The sequence below is a fragment of the Armigeres subalbatus genome, chromosome 2, assembly GCF_024139115.2.
Source record: "Armigeres subalbatus isolate Guangzhou_Male chromosome 2, GZ_Asu_2, whole genome shotgun sequence".
Classification (NCBI taxonomy): domain Eukaryota; kingdom Metazoa; phylum Arthropoda; class Insecta; order Diptera; family Culicidae; genus Armigeres; species Armigeres subalbatus.
Window position 1 is genome coordinate 235,681,499 of NC_085140.1, and position 27,535 is coordinate 235,709,033.

At 38.2% G+C, this 27,535-nt stretch overlaps 1 protein-coding gene across 4 annotated transcripts in view; it reads right to left on the minus strand.

The window, feature by feature from the left end:
- The window catches only part of LOC134211907 (profilin), a 40,220-nt gene extending 16,967 nt beyond the window's left edge, over nt 1-23,253 (minus strand). The window contains exons 1-2 of one of the 4 annotated variants that reach the window (XM_062689288.1): nt 23,096-23,253; nt 20,286-20,470 (exon numbers count right to left, since the gene is read on the minus strand). In XM_062689288.1, the coding sequence (XP_062545272.1) occupies nt 20,286-20,396 (111 nt within the window). In that variant the 5' untranslated portion in view covers nt 20,397-20,470; nt 23,096-23,253. Of the gene's footprint in view, nt 1-20,285; nt 20,502-20,588; nt 20,671-23,095 lie in introns of those variants that run through there. The other 3 variants (XM_062689290.1, XM_062689291.1, XM_062689289.1) reach the window with 3 other exon arrangements.
- Between the last annotated feature and the right edge of the window lie 4,282 nt (nt 23,254-27,535).

Here is a 27,535-nt window from a genome sequence, read left to right on the forward strand (position 1 = left end):
GCAGAACGATCGCGCGGTCGGCCGAATTATTGTGTTCTGCATTGCGCGGCCGGTAATAAAATTAATCAGTTCAGTGCGTGATCTCTCATGTTTCGGGCAGCAGAACGATCGCGCGGTCGGCCGAATTATTGTGTTCTGCATTGCGCGGCCGGTAATAAAATCCATCAGTTCAGTGCGTGATCTCTCATGTTTCGGACAGCAGAACGATCGTGCGGTCGACCGAATTATTGTGTTCTGCATTGCGCGGCCGGTAATAAAATTAATCAGTTCAGTGCGTGATCTCTCATGTTTCGGACAGCAGAACGATCGCGCGGTCGGCCGAATTATTGTGTTCTGCATTGCGCGGCCGGTAATAAAATTAATCAGTTCAGTGCGTGATCTCTCATGTTTCGGACAGCAGAACGATCGCGCGGTCGGCCGAATTATTGTGTTCTGCATTGCGCGGCCGGTAATAAAATCCATCAGTTCAGTGCGTGATCTCTCATGTTTCGGACAGCAGAACGATCGTGCGGTCGACCGAATTATTGTGTTCTGCATTGCGCGGCCGGTAATAAAATTAATCAGTTCAGTGCGTGATCTCTCATGTTTCGGACAGCAGAACGATCGCGCGGTCGGCCGAATTATTGTGTTCTGCATTGCGCGGCCGGTAATAAAATTAATCAGTTCAGTGCGTGATCTCTCATGTTTCGGACAGCAGAACGATCGCGCGGTCGGCCGAATTATTGTGTTCTGCATTGCGCGGCCGGTAATAAAATTAATCAGTTCAGTGCGTGATCTCTCATGTTTCGGACAGCAGAACGATCGCGCGGTCGGCCGAATTATTGTGTTCTGCATTGCGCGGCCGGTAATAAAATTAATCAGTTCAGTGCGTGATCTCTCATGTTTCGGACAGCAGAACGATCGCGCGGTCGGCCGAATTATTGTGTTCTGCATTGCGCGGCCGGTAATAAAATCCATCAGTTCAGTGCGTGATCTCTCATGTTTCGGACAGCAGAACGATCGTGCGGTCGACCGAATTATTGTGTTCTGCATTGCGCGGCCGGTAATAAAATTAATCAGTTCAGTGCGTGATCTCTCATGTTTCGGACAGCAGAACGATCGCGCGGTCGGCCGAATTATTGTGTTCTGCATTGCGCGGCCGGTAATAAAATTAATCAGTTCAGTGCGTGATCTCTCATGTTTCGGACAGCAGAACGATCGCGCGGTCGGCCGAATTATTGTGTTCTGCATTGCGCGGCCGGTAATAAAATTAATCAGTTCAGTGCGTGATCTCTCATGTTTCGGACAGCAGAACGATCGCGCGGTCGGCCGAATCATTGTGTTCTCCATTGCGCGGCCGGTAATAAAATTAATCAGTTCAGTGCGTGATACTTGTTTCGAAGCGGGCTTGGTAGTCATATGGCTACTGCTTCTGCCTCATACGCAGGAGGTCGTGGGTTAAATCCCAGATCCGTTCCATTCTCCTACTTTGTATCTTTCTCTTTATTCCTCATGTTCTAGCAATCGCTAGAACTGGAAATGGACTTCTATACCGTTTCCATTACTATTCCTATACCTCCAACTTGAGTATTCTATCAGTAATCTGCTAGAATTGGAAATGAACTATAGAGCTCGTTTCCTACATCCAATTAGAAATTCCATCAGTTACCTTCTCCTATCTATCACATTGGCAGCTCGTTAACCAAGACGGACCCTTGCCTCTCCAACCTAACCCATAAATTCCAACAAATTTCGCATGAACTCGTGGCAAGTGCAGAGGTATATTCGGCTTGCAGTGGGCGAGTGATTGCTTCATCATTTCCTCCCCCTTCCCTACATTGACTTGCATTCTGACGTGGCAGGCACCAGTATGACCTAACAAATGAGATCACCAGTACTTGTACATTGAAGATGTGTGCTAGTCCCAAGCAAACATCTGTTGGTTCCCTGTGCAAGAACAGCTGATCTGGTCATAATGGAGTAGCAACTACGAGCAGTCAATCAAGCTCAAGCTCAAGCTCAAGCTAATCAAATCAAAATCTTATGTGACGAGTTTAAATTCCTGGTTATTATGGTTGAGAATTGCCTAGACTACTCTGGGCATGTATATTAGAGTGGAGCGTCATGGTCATTTTTTCAAATCAATGGTTTTTCGAAGCCATTCTGGGTCCTGAACAATTGTGCAGAATTTGGGACCGATTGGTTGCTTCATCGCTTTCCGCATCGCGTTTGAAGTTTGTGGGAGTACGTATATGTTTGCATTTCTACTACTAGAGGTTTCAGTTCATCGTAAACCAAGTGGCACATTGCGTTGCGTTAAAGTATAACCCAAAGGATGCCGAAAAACTTTACTGAAGAAGGGACGTTGCTGGAACATCCACGAAAAAAGTTATAACGCTTCGAAGATTGAGTGTTCAAATCATATGCAAAAAATCGTTTATTCTGCCAGCACTGCCAAACTACGTAGACCAATAATTTAACTGAGTGTTATTTCAAAATAATTGATCTTATAGGGCTTTGGAGCTAATAGGAGCTATCCGGAATCATTTAACAAAGAAAAAAAATCCGACAAGAAGGAAGATGGGTTTTGCCCTTCGATATTCATAGGTCGTCCGGTAGTGCTGGCAGAAACATTGATTTCCTGCATATGGTTAATGATAAATTGAAGCCAATAAGCAAATAATAGCAAAAATATAAAAAAGTACGTTCTCCCACGTAAATTTAAAACGCGATGCGGCATGCGAGGTCGCAACCAATCGAGCCCATATTTTGCACAGTTGATCGGGGTCCCAAAAGGATTCAGAAAAACCTTGATCTCACTTAATCGGACGAAGTTTGCGTTTTCCCATACAACTGCGCCCCACTCTAATGTATATCTTTGTGCTTGCCAAACACAACATTAAAGTGTATTCCTTGATGATGACCTCAAATTCTCATAATTAATAACCATGGAATTGCATTCAGAACAATATGTGAATGTTGGGAAACATGCTAATTACGTTAATCAGCAAGCATGCAAATGTCAAAAAAGAATACTAATGAGTTAAAAAAAGTGAGTGCTTGCACAGCACATACAACAACAATTTTTGATACATAATTGATAATAAAATGATTAAATTTCACATCAATCCGTATTTTTATTAGCCTATATAATAGGTCCCAATTGCTCTCCTTGAACTTCAGATTTTTTTTAGGTATTATTTACGATGCCTCAATTTTGAAGAAACTGATAAGCGTAAAGTGGTGGTGATAATTATATCTATGGTGGTACTGCTGTTTGGAAAATTCAATTGACTAATACGAGGTGAAATAATCAACTTCATAGGAGTGGAGTGACTAAGTGATTATTCATTCTGACATACCGAGCGGTATCACCACAAGAAAGTACAAGTCCAGTTGAATAATCTTCTTAATCACCCGCATACGCCCGCAACTGACACATCATCATGATTCACGTCACCGATAAACTAAATAAAAATGTAATCATCATCAAAATACTGCTGACTGCAAAATTCTATTTTTATGGCGCATCGTATCCCTCACAGACGGCCAGCCTCCGTTCTACGACTGCGAGCCAAATTCGGAATTGTGGATCGACGTGTGGGATGATGAGTAATGGGTCAGGCAAGCCCCAAGAGCAACAGCAGCGCTAGCGGATATTGTCTGTGCGCTCTGAGCCAAATAGAAATCGAAAGTTACAATTTCACTTTTTACTATCTGGTTCCTCTTGGACGAATAGCAGCAGTTAAATGACACATGTCTACGCAAGAGTGAACGAGCTCGGTCGAATAAAAATACGATACTATAATTTAATGCAGAACGGTCGTTGGGCACCAATTGTGTATTAGTGTAACGCTTGCTTGCTCATTTTTATCGCTTTGATGATGTTCACCAGTATTTAATAACACATAAACATACCTGTATGTAATAGAGTTTTAATTTGCTACTATATCATAGGTTTTTCTTATCACAGTAGATGGGAGTGAGTAATTTTGTTGCAATATCACAAGTATATGTCATCCATGCTTCCAATCGATGATATTCATGCTGTTAAAAATGCTACACGAGGACGTGGATGCCCATTGTGGCAGCCCATTTATTATTTCTTAAACAAACTGAAAGTACCCACTTACGTAACGCTAAAAAGGAGGAGGGGGATCAGGTCTAGCGTTACGATACATAAAAAAAATCTTTCACAGAGTATCTACTCATCTGTAAAAGGTGCTTGACATTAATTTCTAGGTAATGCCCACATATATAAGGGTGATTCAAATATGATGTCCTCTACTTTTTGAGAATTTTAACCCCCCCCTTTCCTTCACTTATCTCCACTCTGTCACGCTTTATTTCACCATGTAGGGGGAGATCCCCCAGCGCCGGACACCTCCTAATACCGGACACTTCTGAAAACGACACTTGCAGAGATCCCTCCATCAACTTATGTAGGGTTTCTTACCCCATTCCCGGCCTAACATGCGTACGACTGCATTATTTAATTGATATTTATGACAGGAAGCAACTTTTCCTGAATTTTGTGGGCTGTATAATACTGCATTGGGGTTCACTTTTGCTTAAAAAATAGCTATTCGTGCTAAATATCGTTCAAAAAAGCTTTTATTTGATTTAAATTAACGAGGTGCAGCACTCATTTCAGTCATAGCGATTCCCATTCCGGCATACAAAAAAACTAATTCCCGGCCTAAGCAAAATTCCACTCAATCTCTCAACATTTTACTCTCATTCTCTCTCGGGACGGTAGAAAATGCAACGTAAACAAAAATATGCACGTTCCACGACAACAAGATGCCAGATGGTATTATTCATAATCATTTTTATTTAGTTGAGAAGATATGTTTACTCATCCAAATTTCTTCCAAATACTTAAAAACAATATTTTTTTCACCTTTTAAAATCGAGAGAATTATAAATAACATGATAGCGTCAACGTATTAGACAATTTTCCTATTAACGATGAAGGATTATTTTCATAGTCCTGGCCTTTTAACGCAACACAGTGCGGCTAGAAGTTCTTGGGCCGAGGTGAATTATTGTTCGGTTTGCGAATACATTTTAAAATGTATTCTAATATGTTTAAATAAGTTCTAGTGAAACGAACAAATAAGAATAATTGAAGTGCGTGTGTTTAGAATTATGGTGTGGTGATTAACAGCTTCAAGCAATGGTTGTATCGAGCTCTGTGACGATTTTCAGGTAGGTGTTTATTCGATAATACCGTTTTGTAAAAGTGGAAAGAATCACTCCGGCTCAGTGGTGTGGCATCGGAGAGCGAAATTTTGAATACTACATTTTTATTTTCTACAATTGGATCAATTAGGAGTAAAACAAGTGATAGAAAAATATTGAGTATTGTGAAAAATAAATGGGAGACTTTTTTAAAATTATCAACCATAAACCTACGACTTCCAAACAGTATAAATCATTAGTTTTCTGTGCAGTGAGCCGGGAACCGGGTCCATAGGCCCAAGTAGTGATTTACCCTAATTAAAAAAAAGCTATTGAAAAGTTCATTACCTGCATGGAATATCAGATCCTCATGTTGTAAATTTTGTACAAAATTTGGAATTGAGCAAAAATTTCCATGTTTCGCCTTATTTTAGAAGGTTTTAATCAGCAATATTAAAATAAATTGAATGCATTCTGATTCAAATAGCGATCATGATTTGTTAAATATATAATGTATCAATGATGCAAAATCAATTTCCGTATCCGGTAGCTGTCCCCCGGGTCCGGACAGTGAGTTTTTTCATGTGAACAAATATCCATTCCTTGCACCTGTTTTGTTAAACTTACTTTCATTCAATTGTTTTTACTTGCTGATGTATCAGAAAGCCACAGGAATAAACAGAAACAAAAATTGAAGATGTCATTGAATTGGAGGGAATTTTGAGTAGGATGTAAGAAATTGATCTGGAGAGTCAACACGTGTTAATATCTAGAACTTGAAGCAAGTGAAAAATATTACTATTCTAAATTATGTCTTTACTCATGTAATAGAAACTTGGACATATTTCAGCATGATGCAATAGTGTCCGGTACTCGGGGACACTTTTCTGAACCGTGAAAATTTTCACCAAAATTCATTATCAAAATAAGGTACACTGGGGGAAGTGGAAAAAGGGGGTAAGTGTAAAAATCGACTCGAAAAATTGGAATCGTACATACTTAACAGTTTTTACCACATCATAACATTATGCAAGAATATACTTTGATGCTCACACTACTACTATGTTGAAATTTGTATAATACATACACTAACACGGTTAACGCATGAACTGTAATTTAAGGTTTCGCGAAAAGTTGATTTTTTCATTCATAAAATCAATTCTTATTTGCACCAATTGTCCCTTTTTCAAGTGAATTTGTATCACAGGTTACTATTACAATACAATTAAACTAATCCCATTCAATTTGTATTGGTTTGTACCATGAAAGCAAATAATTCAAAGATTTTACACTTACCCCTGGTATCAAACACTGCGGGGCAAGTGGAAAATACTCTAATTACGCAATCTTTTTCTTCCCTTCAGGGTTTATTTCGATAGCTGTTAATCTTAATATGTTCCTTCTTTGCTATCATTGTGATTCCAGTGGTGATTGGACTAATATAAATGAGAAAATGCCTGATTAATCCACCTATCGGTATTGATGCCTTTCACATGTTTTACATATGAAAAAAAATGTATAAAAAAGTTTAAAATAGCACTGATAGGTAAATATATTCTATAATTCACATTAATTTTTATTCCTAACAAGTATCGCAATTTTTTTGCGAACAAATTGGTTAAGGACAAGTGCTTATGAATAGCTGATAATTTTGAACGTGCTTTGCGCACACACATACATACATCATCTCAATTCGTTAAACTAAGTTGATTAGTTTATAACCCTGTAAGTCCCATCTTTCCTTTAAAAAGTTCATCTTTGGGGCGAATATATAGATTTTACGTTCACTTAGCGTTCGAGAAGGCAAAACCAGCCCTCCCTAGCTATTACGAGAATTCCTTGAGGATCTATTCCGTTAAGGTAATGAAATCATTCCACAAAAGATACTCAGAGCAATTATTGTATTGATTTTAGTTATATGTAACATATGTAACACAATTGAAGATCAAGGTAAAATGGGTTTTCCACTTACCCCATTCCACTGGGTTAAGTGGAAAAACAACTCCTTATTTTTAAATCTCTTTCCACAAATTTCAAGCGACCAAAATGGTATGAATTACCGCACAGTTGGTGCAAAATTGACTGTTTTTGATAGCCCATTTTGATTGAACCCATTTAGATCATTTAAACTGGTTTTACACTAATTCAAACATGCACTATCGATTTTTCCTTTTCCACTTCCCCCAGTGTACCTTATATCGTTCAAAAACGTGTTCAAATGATCCAATGACCAATATAGTTTGTATGAATCATGAATAATCATATTTTGTGTATATGGTGTACAAATAAACATAGCCCGGAGTTTTTCGTTAAATGGATTATGTGTCCGGCACTGAGGGATCTCCCCCTATATTAGGTGCCAATGAAAATCGACTTTTCGAATTTCAAAAAAGGATAGTGCTCAAAAGTTTCATCTCCTTGAAAAAAAAAATGAAAATGCGAAATTTCAGCTCAATCAGAGCCAGTTCGCAAGAAGCACGACCCCCTCTTGTATCGATGTTCTCCGATTTGGATGAAATTTTCAGGATTTGTTCATATATGTAAAAGAAGACATTTTGCAAAATTTCAGATTTTTACATTAAGGGGAACTGGGGTAAAACGGTTCTTCAGAAAATAATGTCGAAAAACCGCCAAAATCGAAAAAAATGCATTGGCGGCGACTGACTGATTTTGTTCAAATTTCGCTTGCTTATTCTACTCAATTGGAACTTTATACCAGGTGGTTTATATGGCTATAAAATCGTCAACCGTCTAAGACGAGTTTAGTACTTTCCATTTAATTCCACTACGTTTTGTTATCTTTGCAGATAAGTATTTCGACCTCACAGTTTCCACTAAAAACATCTTAAAATATTTTTTCTATAAAATCGTTTTCTTTAGGAGAAAATGAACTTTTTGCCTTTCTCGTACAACTAAGTTGTACCGAAAGGCTATCGTTTCACTCCGAAAACGAACTTTTTATAGAAGCCTCTGAGACCCATAGTATAATATACCAATCGACTCAGCTTGACGAGCTGAGTACATGTCTGTCTGTCCGTGTGTATGTATGTGTGTATGTGTGTGTATGTGTGTGCACAAAAGCTATAAAAAAACATTACCCAAATTTTCGTGCAGTAATCCTTAACCGATTTTCTTGCAACAAGTTTCATTCGACAGGGGACAAAGCCTTGTTGATCACTATTGAATTTTATAACGATCGGTCATTGCGTTTAAAAGTTATGAAGAAAATGGTACATCGGACCATATAAACCACATATTAGATTGGTGTCTTAACTAAATGCGAGAAAGGCACCACCAACGCTAGGTGGATTAATCTGGGTTTTTTGATAAAAAATAGCCGTTTTCCTAAGGGAATATTTTTCACCAACAGATCTAGGATGAAAAACCCGTTGGGCAATAGAGAAACTAAAGAGCTTTCATTCGATATATAATTCAGGAGCGCCAACTCAAGAACAGCTAAGAAAATTACAATTTTCTGCAGCACTGTTTCTTTAAAAACCATTTCGCGAAAATTGCAACCCTACTTGTATTGATTTTTTACCAATCTGGTCAAAGTTGAAACAAAATATTCCCTTAGGAAAAACGACCATTTTTCGTCGAAAACGTCCATTTTTACCTAAAGTAAATGATTTTATAACCATATAAACCACTTGGTATAAAATTGTGTAGAATAAGCAAGCAAAATTTGACAAAATCAGACAATCACCGCCAAAGTTATTGCATTTTTTTGATTTTGGCGATTTTTCGACATTATTTTTTGAAGAACCGTTTTAACCCACTTCCCGCAATGAAAAAATCTGAAAATATGTAAAATGTCTCCTCTTACATATATGAACAAATCCTGAAAATGTCATCCAATTCGGAGAACATCGTACAACTCCCCTTGGAAAGGGGATCGCGCTTCTCGCGAACTAGCTCTCAAAGCGGTCAAAGTTTGACTGTTTTAAAACACAAAAAATTTCCTAAGGGTTGGAAAGTACGGGAAAATTTTCAAATCGATTTTTTTCATTTTGACGCCAAATGACTTGGAAATGCATGAAACGTCGAGATCTGGTGTTAAAAACTGAAGATCTGGTGCACTAAAGCAATTTTTTTTAAAGACATTTGGCATCAAAAAAGAATTCGATTTCGAAAAATTAGTCCCAACAATTTTCTGAGTTCCAAAAAGTCAATTGTTTTCAAAAAAAAAATTCGAGATAACACCAGATCTCAGCATTTCATGCGGATCATATTCATTTTTTGAAAGAGTTTTATCTATGATGTATTGATCACAGGAAAATTAAATTTCCCTGATTTTGTCAGGAATTCCCTGATGATTACAGGTTCTCCAAGCTTTTCCAGGTAGTAGACACCCTGTTTCAGAAGGGCCCTCCTTAGCCGTGCGGTAAGACGCGCGGCTACAAAGCAAGACCATGTTGAGGGTGGCTGGGTCCGATTCCCGGTGCCGGTCTAGGCAATTTTCGGATTGGAAATTGTCTCGACTTCCTTGGGCATAAAAGTATCATCGTGTTAGACTCATGATATACGAATGCAAAAATAGTAACTTGGCTTAGAAACCTCGCAGTTAATAACTGTGGAAGTGCTTAATGAACACTAAGCTGCGAGGCGGCTCTGTCCCAGTGTGGGGATGTAATGTCAATATGAAGAAGGAGAAGAAGACACCCTGTTTCAATAAGCGTTACGCAGAAGAGGTATGAGGGTCCAAAATCGTCAAATTTAGCATTACGTAATTTGCGAACGAACCCTTGCTAGAAATTTACAGTCAATATTTGCATGGATGTATTTTCAAAGCTATGACAAATCAGATGGGAGCAATAACATGGAGGATCAGATAACTATTATCTTGCATAATAGATTCTTGGGGCATATCAGAAGCAAATGTCTCAAACTCAACTAGTCTGAGTCTTTCAGCGACGAATAATGCCCCCGTATTTTAGTACGCAGCTTGTAGGGCAGCACTCTTGCTGTGTTTGGATGCCACGATTCCATTTTTTGTTTTTGTTTACAATAAATCTCATTCCACAGCTGTAATTGTTCGCTTTATCAGTATTTATTTGTTCAAGCTTTGCTACTTCTAGCCTAATGCATCAGCATACTCATCTACTTTACTATCCCAACTGAGCCGCCATGCTACACATGCTTGTTCGTACAGCTAGACAAACTGATTTTTTTTTTCAATAAGAACTCACCAGCTGCCGGCACACCAGTGACAATGCTATCCCCCTCAGCGAACTGGAGGTTTACGTACCATACTGCTGGGTTAGCAAAAGCAAAACTTCAACAATAACATTACCATCGAATTTCACGCTCACTTCCCCGGCAACATAAAGCGAAGAGAATGTAACTAGGTACTTGGTGAATGTTGAAGAGAGGCTACCATTCATCCTGCCCGTAGGAATAGAGAGCTTATGTAAATACGAGAAATTTGCAGACCATATGTTGGCCACTTAAATACATAAACATTCACACGCCATCCGCCTGGGTTTAGGCGTCCCAACCGGAAGATACAGCGATATTGATGAAAGATATGGGCACGAATATGTTAATTCGTAAATTAGTCATAAGTCACGTTTGGCATTTATGTTTTATGTTTCCTTGGCATTTTTTATTTTCAAATTAATTGTCGATACTTGCAAACTATGTGACACGTAAAATCAAGCAAAACCAATTTATATCATTTTGGTCCCTTATCTTTGTCATTTCACTAATACATTCTTTCTTGACGGATACGCTGAGGACTGCTGATCGACGTAACTAGCGTGATAACAAAACCGGATATGGATAGAAGCTACGCTAATTACAATCTTTGCTAAAGGGAAACGTTTTAACACATCGTTAACTTGACGCCCTTCGCCAACGATGGAAGATATGGGCCGTTTGAAGAGGAAGAAGATTATTCACTTCTGATAGACACACTCTACCTACCACGAGGTTCTACAACATCGAAACCTTCTCGCTAGTTAGTTCAGTTAGCAGAAGAATGTGTCCGTCAGCGCAGCCCGCAGATAGTCAATGGAGGAAGGAGACACGAAAAGAGTAACGACGACGACAATGAATATGAATGAAGAGAAGAAAATACGTGATATACGCGTGTTGTTCAACGCAATCCGTCTACACTACTACAAATGTGCAGTGGTATCGTGTGGAAGGACAAAGTGAACCAGCCAGAGCCCCGAAATGACTTCATGAACAAAGAAATACAGTCGCAAAACCGGTTGGATGTTACTCTTTATGGAATACATTGGATTTGGTTCGGTTCGCTTAGTGAAAATGCATTTGATATATTTTTTTGATTATATAAGATAGTAATATTTGATAGTGGTTTTATAACCGCAGGAGGTACTACATGCGGTTGGGTCAATAAAGAAAATAGATAGTCATGCGTACTTTTTACTGTTTCTGATGTTCTGTTTTAGAACAGTAATATGCTGATCGATGTCAAATTTTAAACGGCGAATAGATCTTCTGAAAGCCTTTTTTGTAGCTGAATTACTGATAAAATTGATACACTGAACACGGAACAGTTTATCAATGATCAGTCTAAACGCCATTACAGAAACACTTAGAACTAGGATTTTACACCTTCCTGCACTTTGATTTTGGAATTATTTAATTTTGCGTGTTGTATTAATATTTTAAAAATTGAAATGTTTGGCAACACTTACTACAAGATTTAGTTTTAACGATCATGTAGATCACACACGATGTTCGATAATCATTTCGAATTTTCTTTTTCTTTTCTTTATATACCTACATAAAAATGATTTTCTGTCTATCTGAACCTTATAGACTCCGAAACTACTGACCCGATCGGTGTGAAATTTAGAATGTAGAGGTTTTTGGGGCCGGGGAAGGTTCTTAAGACGGCTCAAGACCCCTCCCCTCTTTGAAAAGGGGGGCTTCCATACAAATTCATAATTCGAGAATTAATCAAGCAAATTGAAACAAATCAAGTCAAGTACGAGACATTGAAGACGACCACACAGTTGTGGTCGAAATACGTATCTGCAAAGATATCGAAATAATTGGTGGAATTAAACTTAACTCGTCGTCGTCTTAGACGATTGAATACATTCCACTAAAAAGAGCTTAAAATATTTTTTTCTGAAAATGGAAACAAATTTGGCATGCGAAGGTTTTGGAAGGGAAGATATGTTTCTGTGATGATTCGAACAGCCCCCCCCCCCTTCTGGAATGGAAAGCTCACATACAAATGAAACATAAATTTCTGCAAATTTTTTTGGTATTTTGTCAGGCAGATCTCCTCCTTTTCAGAAAACAAAAAATTAGCGTCTTTTGCAAGCAAATCGGTCATTTCTCAAATTTAAAATGTACTGGGTCAATTGTTACACATATAGGATGATCTGGAAGTCTCCTATCAAAAATTCAAATGATACCTTCATAGCCTTCACGTTGCCAAAGTGCGATGTGTCTAGACTGCTATAAGAAATCAAGGGGTGTAATTCTCGATTCCAATGGAGGACAAAAGCACGAGAATTGCGACCAAATTTTACGTTAAGTTGGAGATAGGAAGAAGTAGTACTATTCGTTGGGTCAGGATTTACATGAAGCTGTTGATGAGAGCATGATAGATCTTACTTCGTCCATAAGAACACGAAATGGCCCAACGTTACAGGTATTGGTTCTCTGATGCAAGGAATTGTTTGAACAAACTTTCTCTAATAAGGTCACAAGATAATATACAAAGAATCATTAGTTCAAATTTGAACATATTGTGCATACTATAATTAAATGAAATCTGCAAAAGCAATAATTTTCCCTACAAAAAAGTTGAATAGTATAATGAGATTTCAATTTAACACGCTTTAAATAAGCGAGTTATGCTACTTCTTATTTTGTTACTATGAAATTTTAGGTTTCTTTATGTTATTCGGAAGTTTATTGACATTTTCATCCCGGAATTGGGCAATAATAATTTGATTGGAATTAGACACAAATGAGCAGAATCAACAAAAAATAGTATTTAAACTCTCCGCTTTGCTACACATCTTTATGTAAGTGTTGCCTTTCTATAAGATGACAAGGCATCAAAATCGACGAAAAAATATCTCCAGCACAGCGCAGCATTTGGCAAGCAAGATAGGATAATCACATTATTCGGCCAGCAGGACAGCGCAACACGCAACCCATTACCTCTACGCTATAGCACCAACCAATACTAGACTAGTGCGCAGACCGACCACGATACGATTCATGGGGACGAACCCAACATGTTGCACTAATATGAGTGCAGCCCAACGCAACGGCCGTGCTTTACCACCTCGACCTCCGTCGCCTAACACCAAAAACGGCATGGCAATGACTGGTGCTGCCAGCTCGGAGATGTTGAGTCAGATAAGGTTTTTGTCCTTCCAGCCGCAGTTATAAATACACTCAAAAGTTTCGCTACTGGGGCCTGTCTGCTTGTTGGTGCAAAGTGGGTGGGTGGCGGGAGGTTTGGCACGTTGAGCGGAGATTGAATACTCTTGGAAATTTTGCACAACACCGTCGTTGCCAAGTAGATACCAAGTTCTCCGCAAAATCTGTGCTCCCTGTATGTAGAGATTGTGCATTGTGTACACAAGGTTTCCGATTGTCAAATGAAGAGGTTTGTGTGCGTTAGCTACATCCGAACGTGTGATTACCACCGCTGATGTGTTGCCGACAAACACGCATATTGCGGAAAAATAGCGGCAGGCTTTGTATTGGTTCTGATACGCGAATATTGCATTCATCACCAGCAGAGGTTCTCAAACCTGTTGGAGTCGACCCTCTTTCTTTGTTTACATTGTGAATAAAGTTGCTTATGATCTGATAACACTGATTCCGAACGACGCTCATGTTATTATTTTTGAAAACTTGCATTGTTGATCAGCCCTTCGAGTGACTTCATGTAAGTGTTCACTGTCAAAGTTTTTCAATACGATTTCTAAAAGATTAGGAACATTATGTACATGATGATGCATTTCTTAATTCTTACTGGTACTTCATTTGGGGTGTGTATTGAAATATAATGTTTTTATTGACTAAGTCTATCATGCATAGCAAATCAATTGACTATTATAATTATCAGATCATATCAATACTTTTGCAGTATCAACAAGTTAGACCAAGGAAATTTGAACGTTACTACTGCTAGAAACTTTATGATAGTTTAAAAATATAGTACAGGGTTTGACCTTGAGCTTGATGTACATTTAGTAGTTGCTACTCCGTGAATGATCAGAATAATCGTAATTGCACAGAAAACAAATGGATGGAGCATGGGAGTTGCTTTCCAACCTCAATGTGCACAGTCCAAAAGCACTAAACTTTTCAATAATCGATTCCGGCGCCAGCCACGTCCTTACGGTCATTGGGAAAAATGACGATGTAATCACTCGCCCATTGCAAGCCAAATATACCTCCAAATATACTTGCCAAGAGTTCATGCGGAATTTAATTGGAATTTGGGGGTTAGGTTCCATGACACAGATTCGTCTTGGTTGACGGGTTGCCAATGAGATGGGAATTAATTGAATATTTATAGAACACGAGCTTTCCAAAAATTTCTAGTTCTAACCAAATGTTGAAGATAGAAGATGGGAACGGAACATGAGAAGTAGTATAGGGAAAAATACAAAGTACACTGATCCCACATATATGGGTCACTTTGTAACAATTATTAGTCACTATATTTTGCACGTTGTTCAAATGGAAATGACCCATATTAGTGTGTGACCTATGATTGTGGGGTCAGTGTAGGAGAAGATGAAATGGTAGACATATGATCACCAAGCCAGTCATTCGAAAATATAGAACAGGGTAGGGAATAATTTTCTGTGTTTTGAAAGCGTGCGTATCAGCCAAATGAGGATATTTGGAGGCACCGATATGAATAAAGAAATATGTGGTAATGTATTCACGTTGTCCGAAAATATTTTTTTATATAATATGCTAATAATTGTAACTTTGACTAAAAAGGTAAACACGGTTAATTTTCTCCCACCGACCCTGTATTCTAGTTTCTACTGGCTCTTTTTGTTGTTTCGTTTTGAAACTGCGACGTTTAAATTACTTTAGAATTTGAAGATGGGACGTATATTTGTCCCATATGAATAGGAAACCCAGCAAAGATAGAACAGATATGCGATTCACGGCAGTATAATGCTCATCTGCAACAACAACGATTTTCATGTAATAGCTTTAACCGCCTGTGGTTAATTATGAACGACTTCTGGGCACTTGTGAAGGATTTTGTTAGCATTTTCAACCAAAAATACCGGGTACCGTTGAAGCATTTTGTCTTTCCAAGGCATAAACTGAATCATTTATCGAACAAAAAAACAACCCGAGCAAGTTTGGGCAAATACGTTTAATCGATAATATACTAGTACGTTTGATAAAAACGCAAGTACCCGTCCGCAATGAATAAGGAAATTTCTTACACTTGCGATTTGAGCGAATCTGTTGGACAATAATAAACAGAAAATAATAATCCAAAATTTGTAAAAATATAATACAGATTCTTATTAGAATTATGAGTTACTTTTTGCCTTTCTTGTAATCAATGTATACACTGAGGATACTGGCCGTAAGATTTTCATACGACCAAACTTATGAGAATGTTTCATACGAATTGAACTATAAAAATCGTAGGATCTATTTTCGATCAATTCTAACTCTTCATTGGGTATCCAACGAGACAGATTCTCGAAGCGTCGGTGGGCGTGTGGTGTAAACGCACGCCTCCTAATCACGACGTCCATGGTTCGAAATCGGGTTACGCTCTTTTTAAACGAACTAAAAATATTTCATAAGATTGTCGTATGAAATGCATTCCATCAGAAAATCGTATGAAAATCAATACACTTTCTTGTGGCGAAATTTCAAAAGAGAAACGTATGATGTTCTTACGACCAGTATCCTCAGTGTACGTAAAGGCTATACTGTCTGTAATCGCTTATTATTGTCCCAGTCCCATATAAATAGGAAACCCAGCAAAGATAGGACAAATATGCGATTACCGGCAGAATAGAATGACTCCAGAACTGACAAACAAACAAACTCGGAGACCCATAGTGTTAAATACCAATCGAATCAGCTCGACGAATTGAGATGATGCCTGTATGTGTGTGTGCGTGTATGTGTACAAAATGTGAGACACACTTTTTTGTACTTAGCATTATCCGATTTGCTCGCAACCAGAGTTTGCAGAAATCCCTCTCAATAGATAACGAAGTTTCTCACCGTATGCTACATATCGTATGTACAGAGATGATGAGTGGAAGACTTTATCATTCTCTTTTGGATTCAATCCCTGCTCGCAACAAATTGCAATCGACGCGGAATGTGGTCTAGTTGTTTCCTATTGAAAATTGGCTTGATCGGCCTTTGCCAAAAGAGGAAAAAAAATTAAATCGAAAATTTATTCATACACAAATAGATATGAATTGATAGAAATAGTAAAATCTTTCACCCTACAGTGCTATTTTGACCTTTTCTTATAAGTTTTTCATATTTTTATATCTGGGTTTTAACCGATGTTTGTTTTGAATAAAAGATTCAAGATAAAGTTTTTAAATAGTGAATTTTATGCGATTACCTAGTCGTGTTGCACTCGTGACCAAAATTATTTCCAATTTTAAACCCCTACACTGGGCAAATGAGTGTAAGAATTTCAATCAAACGCGCTATGAAAATATACCACAAGAAATGGGTCAAAATTATGAATATGTTAATGTGGATTTCAATTCCGAATGTAGAGTATATCTCGCGTGATTTTTGAAAACGTCGTAAGTCCAAATGAGAGACTCTCTTTCATTACGCTCTCTTTTGCTAATATCTAGGCTAGTTTAAAATTTGTTGCAATATTTTCACCTCAGCACACTAGACAAAGCTATTTTCTTCAGATCGGTGCTGGAAAATCCAATGTAAATGTTAGTATGGCTTTGTAATAATCGAAAGAGAAAGTAAACAAAGAGAGCCTATCTTTTGGACTTACGACGTTTTCAAAAATCACGCGAGATATAATTTATATATATAAAAATGAAATGGTCTGTGTTCGTATCCGCATAACTCGAAAACGGCTGGATGGATTTTTTTCATTTCTTCAGCAGAAACATTCGTTATAGTTTCCGACGGGTTTATATGATATTTCCTAATGGGATTTTTTTTTTAATCTTTATTAAGGTTTCCTAATGGGAAAATTACGAGTAAAGTTGATCAAACCGTTAATAACTAAAATTGTGATTCCTATGCAAAATTTGCATAGGCAGTTCGGAATGCATATTCTTGCCTACTATGCAGGACAACGTCTGTCGGGTCAACTAGTTGCTTACAAATATCAGCTTATGGTCCAATGCACCGAGTTCATCATTGACGTTTGAGACGGGCGCTGTTTACTAAGAATGAATACTTTTTCATTCATCGAGTTCATGCAAGTGTTCATTTTTAGTAAACAGCGCCCGTCTCAAACGTCATTGTGTTCATTCGGTGCATTGGACCATATCCACCTAATGGTATTGTGTACGTTCTGAATTTTTTTAGTGATGCATTTTTTAAAGCGAAACAAATTGTAACGCTTGCCTTCTGGAACAAACAGATTACATTAAAATTTCATCAAACAAAGCTAATGAAGGTAGTAGCCCATTGATTAGATGTCAAAAATAAAATCTTCACTTCTTTTTTACTTTGTTGTCATCTAATATTTATGGAATCCAATGAGCATATAGGCATCATTTTTCCCGAACATTAAGGTGACACGGGAAGCACTGACAATCATCAAATCGTCACCATTTTCATCATTGAATGCTTAACTTTTTGTTTACAACAAATATGATTTTGAAAAAGTATCACCGGCGCGTGCTTACTCGCAATCTACATACTGATACATTTACAATTACGTCAAACAACTGAAAACTGGATCAGTTCTGTTAATGTTCAAGGTCGTCATACCAAAGCGAAATTTTAATTTTGAAGAGACCAAATTACAATGCTCCCTGTTAGCTTTCACATTACAAGCGATCATGATGGGAATTTTTGCCTTGGTTTGGTATATGAAGTTCTTAATAATTTTAACAACGGCTAGATGATACCTAAAATATTTTATAACATATCACTAGGGCTTATAATGCGAACGTAAACAAAGCCATGTTTCAGTGATTCTGAGCCCATGATATCTTGCTCACACAAACCAACATCAATAGGAGAAAGATGAAGGCTTATCCCATTAGTCTTTTGATAATGAAGGCGGTGGGAAATTAAAAATGAATGCATAAATTGACAAAATAAAAAAAATCATCAGTTTCTTCAAGAATTTTCTATAAAAGCTCAAAACTTTTATTATTTTTCCGGTAAAACTTTAAATATAATAAAATTTGGAGAGGAGCGGAGACATAAAAAAGATACGCATTTCGACCTTAACTGTAAGGCCGTTTTCAGTGTCTCATACTTGAATTGACTTTATAATAACATTAATAATTAATGTAATTGTCGCTGAAAAGTGCAAAAAAAGCAAGAAAAGAGAACAGCGATAAGTCTTTGTCCTCATCTTCTTTCTTTCTTTCTTTCTTTCTAATTGGCATTACATCCCCACACTGGGACAGAGCCGCCTCGCAGCTTAGGCCGATGACATACTCACGCGTGTGCATGCGCGAACACGTCCAAGACAAAAGAATTTCTCTTGCTGATATTCTGCTTTACGAGTGCTTGGACGCGTTCCGCATCGCTCGACGCGTCAGTATGTCATCGCCCTTAGTGTTCATTAAGCACTTCCACAGTTGTTAACTGCGAGGTTTCTAAGCCAGGTTACCATTTTTGCATTCGTATATCATGAGGCTAACACGATGATACTTTTATGCCCAGGGAAGTCGAGTTAATTTCCAATCCGAAAATTGCCTAGACCGGTACCGGGAATCGTACCCAGCCACGTGCAGTCACCCTCAGCATGGTCTTGCTTTGTAGCCGCGCGGCTAAGGAGGGTCTTTGTCCTCATCTGCAGAGGATAAAGGCATCGTTTCGGAAAAGCTCTCTGAGCTCGAACCGTTACGGATAGAAAAAAGCCCCGTTATGGGTCCTGACTTACATCTAACAAAAAATCGTGTAACTTGGCCGTTTTTTAGAGTGGATCTAAACGTATAATAAATATAACACGTTAAACTCCATAGACAAAATACGTAAAAAAAAAATTAAACCCCGGTAGAAAGCCTATTTTTACTTTATTTTAAATAAACCCCCACCCCCATAAGTCGATGTTTTAAGCACAAACTTTCGGAGTGGAGATGTGGGTTAATTAAGATTTTACTGATGAGCCGCTAGGCAGCTATTTTGAATGTCAACATGATTAAAATCAATCTTTTGACAAATCAACGCAAGTTTTTATTTTTGAAGTTTCACTGCTAGATACGTTACTTTATTGTATATGGGAAATCGAAACGAACCATCTAACGTGGGTCGTGGTATGCAACCTCCGAACGGTTGAGAGCCCCGCACCCAAACGATGATCGGTCCCATTCATTCCGATTTGTTACCTTGCCACTTACTTTGTGCCTCTGTGTGTTGAGCCATCGTCGTCGTGGTTTTTTCGCCTGTGTGGGGGCCCCGTCGAGTGAAGAGAGTAAAAGGAAGAAAAAATCCTACGAAAATTCACCCAAACGCCATTTTGAAAGTAGGGCGAACCGGCAAATTTTTAATCGATGTTCACTTCTTGCACCACAAGGCAGAGCCACCACCCGATTCCGATTACGGCGCGGTGGTTTAATCAACCGGATTACCCCGGATGTAGATAGGCGAATCTTTTTATCTGTTGACGGGGATTTGCAGCGGTCGCACTTGCTTGTGGATGATTAATGCCTCTAGAAACCGGGATCGTTTGCCTCATTTGGCCTTACTGTGTGTCGGTTCGACGAGTGAATGAGTCAGCGTGGTATCGCCGTGAGACATTGGTCACACCCTTGAACTTTTTTTTGCTGGCTCCACATCACTGCTAGACTATTGAAAGGGCCGTGGAACGGACTACTATAACGCACTCTTCCCTTCGTGGGGGATTATTTGCATTCCATTTTATGCGAAAGGTCGTACAGAATAACTAGGATTGACGGTCCCGAAAAGCAAAATAAAAGTAACAACTTGATAGTACTTACTTCGAATCCATCGGATTTGGCCCAAATTCCGCCGTCGTGACCGGCAATGGCCGCTTTCGACACGCACTGGGAAGCCAGGAGCTGATTGTCAACATAATCCTGCCAGCTCATTATGATTTTTCTTTTTCTCTGGTGGTGGTTACTCGAAATTTGTCACTTTCTACGCGAGTATGTTTACTCTTAAACTGGAAAATCGAAGAAACAAAAAAAATTTCGCTGAAAATAGATTTTCTTATTCACACGACGGTGCTTTTCACGAAGTCAGTTTTTCCACCGAAATCCGCACTCGTACACCCAACGCACTCTTGGACCGTTTACACCATCCGAAAAATAATCTCTCCTCTGCTGGAAGGAATTTCGTTTGTCTCCTCGACGGATTATTCGCGACGACTGAAAATGAACCGAGCTTCGAGTCGAGAAATATGCCACTGCCAGTATCGGACAGGGATGCCAGTTTGGTTTCGCCACACTTTCACGATTTCTTTAATGAAAACTACAAAATCACACTTTTTCGGATTATGTCCCTTATCATCTGCTTATCAGGCTCGAGCTGAACAAAATTGATATCGCATGAGTTAATAATTTCAGATGATAAGCATAAACAGATGTGATTCTAAACAGAAGAGAAAGTTTGTTGCATGTTACACCTGCAGGTCATAACAGGGGCAATCTTTCTGTTTAGTTTACGCCTTTTTTTGTGGTGGTTACAATGGCAGCTGTCCCTTGTTATCAATCTACACCAGTACTGGAACTGCTCATATTCAATAAGAGATGTCACGCGATGTTTACATATCTGCCTCTTTCAAAATCTATTGAAACGCGAAGGATGAATGGCATGCTACAAAAATCTCAAAAAATATTTGTTCCGTGACAGGTCATGAAAGTGTGCAATATCTACTTTATTTTTGTGTTTATTTTCACTTTCAACTCGGCGAGTTAAAGAAGTATGATTAATTTATCGACTAGTCACTATTTTTCGCATGTATCTATTAAAATAACTTAGAAATTTAAATTTTAAAATAAAGCACAACATCCTTTCATGACTGCCTTTCATGCGAAATTGATCAAAGTACCCACGATTCTTTCTATATAATAGAAATTAATAATGGTCTGTGTTCGTATCCGCATCACGACCTTTTCAGTGCCTGAATGGATGTTCTCCATTCCTTCAGCAGATATGTTCTTTAATGTTTCCGACGGGTTTATATGATATTTCTTCTTACGAAAATCACGACTTACGTTGAGTAAATCGCGAAAAATTGAAATTAGGATTTGTATAGGATTTTTGCTTGGGAAGTTCAGAACGCATATTTTCGCCTACTATGCAGGACAACGTCTGCCCGGTCTAGTATATAATAAAATTTGACAATATTCTATATGGCTCAATACTCTCAATATTGACATAGAAAACAAATTATACCGCAGCAGCTTTCCAAAGAGTTAATGTATTTACCTCATCTCGATATTTAAATGAACTGAATTAGGGTCTGTCTTATTTGGAGAATTAAACTTATAAGTGACAGTTCGAAAATAAGCAAATAACCCAATCATAAGCATGGCTAGTGCTACCCAGCAATTCCAATAAGACATCGATGCAAAATGATTCGATATCTGTCAAAAGTAATCTTGCTCTGCGAGCAGGGTTATTCGATAATTATTCAAATGTCACTTTTAAGTTTAATTTCAGATTAATTCTCCAAATGAGACAGACCCTTAGTCGAATCATTGAGGCGACATTGTATGCTAAAAAATGGATTGTCCGAATAGCAATGACATTTTTATCTAAGTTGAGCTACGTTTTGATATGGCAAGTGAATTGGACAGCTCAGTTGAACATGTTCAACTTTCTTTTCATTCAATTGAATTGAATGAAGGTGTGTAGGCGATCTTTTCGCGTTTGATTCAAGCGACTTGCTCAATTCACTTGCCTTGTCTAAACATAGCATTAGGATCTCAAAAAGCAACCTAAGATTGAATGTGAGGTGTTTCGATCTTCAAGCTAACTTTCATCTACCAAGTGCCTGAATAAAATTGTGTTGTCCCCTTTTTCTCAATTTAATACTCAGTATTAAATTGACAAAATACAATTTTACTCAGTCACTGAGTATATGAAATTTAGAATGTTGTAAAAAAATGGTATGTCTTGAGATCTCGGCAATTACAGATTTCCCGGTAGAGATTACCATTAGTTTTTAAAGATTCGTTGAAACCATTTTCTGTTGGATTCTCAACAATTATTGTAATATTTTAAAACTTAAGTGTGCAAACAGTGTTGAAATTGTCTAATCTAGTTATTTTTCTACTTCTTCTTCTTCTTCTATGACTCTACAATCCAACTGGAAATTTGGCCTGTTGTATTGACCTTTCAAGTGCAAATTAAAAAAAATATCAATAAACTTTTACTAACATGTCCCATGTTATGTAAAGTGTAAGTCACGAATATAAAATTACAAAAATATGTTCATCAATATGCATGTACTTCACATCTGGCATCCCTGTTCGCCGCTGTTAAATTGAACACTTCGAAAAATGACGATGAATACGACCACAATCGCAGATCTCAGCAGCCTGAGCGACGAGACCTTTACTACGTTTGCTGTGTGCGCTAAGCGAATACTTGGACCAACTGGCTGCTGAATACCACAAAACGAGGAAAAAAATATCCAAGGAGCCCCCTGTCACGATGGGAGTAAAGCCGGTTTTCCAGACGAACGGAAAAAACAATTCAAATCACGACCGAAAACGACAAATCACTTCCGTAAAACCCTCGAATTCGAATCACTGATTGAATTTTTCAAGAAAACACTCACTTTTAATGCTAGAGGTTACTATTAGACACTAGGGAGGAAAAGTTGGGACCTGAGTGCTTCTCGCCTTTGCTCTTCAATGGCACACGGGGTGAATTAACACAAACGATTGATGGCGACGATCGAGCTGACGGGCTGTTGAAGTCTGAAAACCGTTTTGTGACTAGCTCGGTGATATTCTTTCCCGCTCGAACTAATGGATAAGCTCCCGACATACTGACTTACCTCTCTTTCACATGGAGGGATGCTGTCACTTTTCGGCACACGCGAACTGAAAGCCGAGAAAGTATGCTATCGCGGTCACGCAAACCGGAAATGAGAATGTGAAAGTACATGGAAGTATGGCCGCCATCGCAGCCAACTTCAATGCACTTGACAGAAGCTTTATTGCATCGTACACGAACTTCAATAATTGTCAATACAGTGCTGTGTATTGTTCGTATTGTTATTTATATTTACCTGAGACGAGACTTGCAAAAACGCTGCTTCTCTTCCCTTGTTTTGACACTTGTTCTTCTTTTCATCACAGTTGACCATCGAGTTTCAACTGTTTCCTTGACTGTTTCAGGTTTCACCTAAGCCCCGGGCAGACTTTTCAGAGCACAATGAAAATGTATACAATTCGCGAATCGAATATTAGTACATTAAATTTCAGTCTTGGTAAAGGCTAGTTTACAGTTCGGAAAACGTGTCCCGGGATTTGGTCTCCCATGTAATTTAAATGGGAGCGGGATTTGCGTTTCCCGTGACAGGAGCAGAAGTCTACACGAAAAAATATTTTCCTGAAGTGTAAACCCAATCGCGGGAAAAGTGTACGGTTAAAAATCCCATGTGTAGAGATGCAAATCCCGCGGGGAAATAATTCCGGTTGAATTGATTCCGCACGGGAAATGTGTAATCTATGACGGAAATTTATTAGGGGAAGAATTTAGTGAAGTGGATAGTGAAAAGTGAGAAATGTGAGAAGTGTGAAATAAGCGAGAAATGAAAAAATGAGTAAGTAAGCAATGAGCAATGAGCAGTGAGAAGTTATGAAGAGTGAGAAAAGAAAAGTGAAAAGTGACTAATGAAAAGTGAGAAGTGAAGAATGATTAGTGAAAAAATGAGGTGTGAAAAGTGAAATTAATAGTGAGAAGTGGGAATTGAGAATGAGAAATAAAAAGAGTAAAGTGAGAAATGAGTACTAAGAAGTGGGAAGTGAAAAGTGAGCAGTGATATTTGAGAAATAGTGCATAGTGAGACTCGCTCTAACTCATTCTCACCCACTCGCTCTAACTCATTCTCACTCACTCGCTCTGCGGATGTATGCGGAATCTATGTATGTATGTATGTATGTATGCGGAATCTATATAATAAAACCCAGATTAATCCACCTAGCGGCGATGGCGCCTTTCTCGTGCATCGTAAAATGTACTGAAAAAATCACAAAGGAAATGTCAAAAAAATACTTTAGGGGGATAGATCGCATATTTTCTATCATTTTGCAGGTTTTTGCATTAATTACTATGCATTTCCACCACTCTTGAAAAAAAATTTTTTTCGGTTTTGAAATTTTTTTTCCAAGGGGGGACCCTTGGGAAAAAACAATGATTTTTCAATAATTCCGAAATGCAATGTCCGATCAGGCCAATTTTCAATAGCAAACAATGGGACCGCATTCCCCGTCGAATGCAACTTGTTGCGAGTAAATCGGGTAATGCTAGTTCCAAAAAAATGTCTACAAAGTTTGTACACATACACATACACACACACACACATACATACATACAGACAAACAGACATCACCTCAATTCGTCGAGCTGAGTCGATTGGTATATAACACTATGGGTCTCCGAGCCTTCTATCAAAAGTTTGGTTTTGGAGTGAAATTATAGCCTTTACGTATACTTAGTATACGAGAAAGGCAAAAATGAAATGGTCTGTGTTCGTATCCGCATAACTCGAAAACGGTTGGTTGGATTTTCTTCATTCCTTCAGCAGCTACATTCGTTATAGTTTCCGACGGGTTTATATGATATTTCCTCATGCAAAAATTACGAGTAAGGTTGAGTAAATCGTGGAAAACTAAAATTAAGAATCGTAAGGAAATTTCGGCAACAACATTTTTGTCTACTACGCAGGACAACGTCTGCCGGGTCGACTAGTATTTTATAAGTGACAAGTGAATTGAACAAGTAGCTCGAATTGTACGTCTTAACGGTCTTAACAATTTACTTGAACGAAAAGAAATCAACTTTTGGCAAGTCAATTGAATTCCACTGAGTTGCTCAATTTACCTTTTCTGTCAAAACGTAGCCTTGATTTCAACTATTCTCATATGAATTGACCTCGGAATTTGTTCGACATTTAATATTAGAACTTCTATAAAAAGCTTCAAGTATCCGCAAGCAGGTCCTATCAAAGCTTAATCAAAGCGACCGTGTGGCGCTCAAAGCGCACTAGCCTAGTGCTGGTGTTGGAAAGGACATTAAACAAATTTGACCCGACTGATCGAGCGTCTGTTCACCAAGGAGGTGCTGCTCAAACAGCGTCTGTTCTGGCATCCAACGGCTGAGTATGAAATGCTATTCCCCGAAAGCTATACAATATATGGCAGCCCCATCCCAGTGGATAGGGAACCTTGGGCCAATGCAGCCTACTGTTCAATTCAATCAAAGTTAAATGCCTATGTTCCGGGTATTAAACCACTCGACTTGGACATAAATTTACAATGTTCTGTTTATTTGTTTATATGATACATCAACAGGCTGTATTGGCCCCAATGATGCTTACTTATAATTAATTACAAAATGCGAAATTACATTATATGGTCAAGTATCATTATCAACTATTCCTAAAAAAAGAACTGAACCTTTCGCGAATTAGTTGACGGGACAAGTTAAAATCAAAAAGAGATGCAACTCTGTTGAATAGTCTTTGAAGACCGCCGATAGCACCGAACATACCGTAGTTCGTTCGGTGCATAGGAGTCCTGAACATCGAATTATTCCTAAGGGACCTGCAACCCCGCACGTGGTAGTTAATTTGTTCCAGAAGAGAAGGGCAGTCGAGTCGTCCTTGTAGTAGATCTGCTATCAGTAATGCCCTCGTTGTGCTTCGGAGGACAGAAAGGGGTTTTCAGATAAATCAAACGGCAACGGCTTTCATAGCTTGGAAGACGGAAGGGGTTTTGCCACGCTAATCTGCGCAATGCGAATCTCAGAAAACGACTATAATTTGTTTTCATACTGCATTTCAATGATGACAGCGGGCTATGTCTATTGATGATGATGACACCGCGCTTGTCACCGGCTCGTTAACATCCATTCGGTTAAGCACGCACCAACTTGCAAAGGCATCCAGTTGACGTTGTAGTGAGTTACAGTCTTCAATTGAATAAATTCGGAGATACAGTTTGAGGTCGTCTGCGTAGCAAAGCCGTGGTCCCTTGATTGTCAGAATGGCGTCGTTGAAATAGATCAGAAATATCAGTGGTCCCAGGTGACTACCCTGAACAATGCCTGATGTCGTTTTCGTTTATTCCGAACGGTGTACACCGGCGGTGCAACATTTGCCACCGCAAATACGAACGGTTTGGGTGCAACTTTTTGACTGCCAACACATGTTTTCGATGGTGTTGGTGATGTCGTCAATCAAATCTATCAAATATCATATAGCGAGTAAATATTATTGAGATTTATGTAAGGTTGTAATATTTGTAAGGATGTAATATGATTATGTAATATTTTTGTCTTGTTTTTAATGTTTTTTTAAATATCTACTTTATAATGCACAAAATATTACACAAATTTTGTAATTCAATTTTGCAAATTGAAAACGTATAAAGTAGTTGCTTATGCGTTTTGTTTATTGTTTGTAACATATTTAAATGTAGAAAAATCTTTAAAAAACAAAGGGCCCTATAGAATTTGATAAATTGTGAATGTTAGAAATTCATGAAATCTAGCCGTTTATATTTATTTGAAAACTATTAAAAACGAAGATCGGTTCAAATACCGCCATCGGGGGTGACGATGAGTTAAGAAAGAATTCATCGCTGTTACTGGCAGCCAAGAGGTCGATAATAAAATCGTTGGAAAACGACTCTTATGGTTGAATTAGTTTCTTGCTACTAAAAAACATTTTAAGTTGTTGATAAGTGCCTATTTTTTTCAACCCAATTTGATTCTTTGTCGCACCCAATGACGATATCAAAATGATCAATAGATTTTGAGTTTTACCAGAAAATAATGCAATACGAGTTTATGGTCTACAACATAAATTTTCACATCTCTACGTGATTGATTTAAATAAAATCTAATACGTTACGTTACGGATTTACTCCAAAACTGGTCTTTGGAAACTTGACATTTTTTCCTTTACTTTAATAATTTCATATGAATTGAACATATTATACAATTCATTTATATTCATAGCACTATTATATTCAAAAACACTATTTCT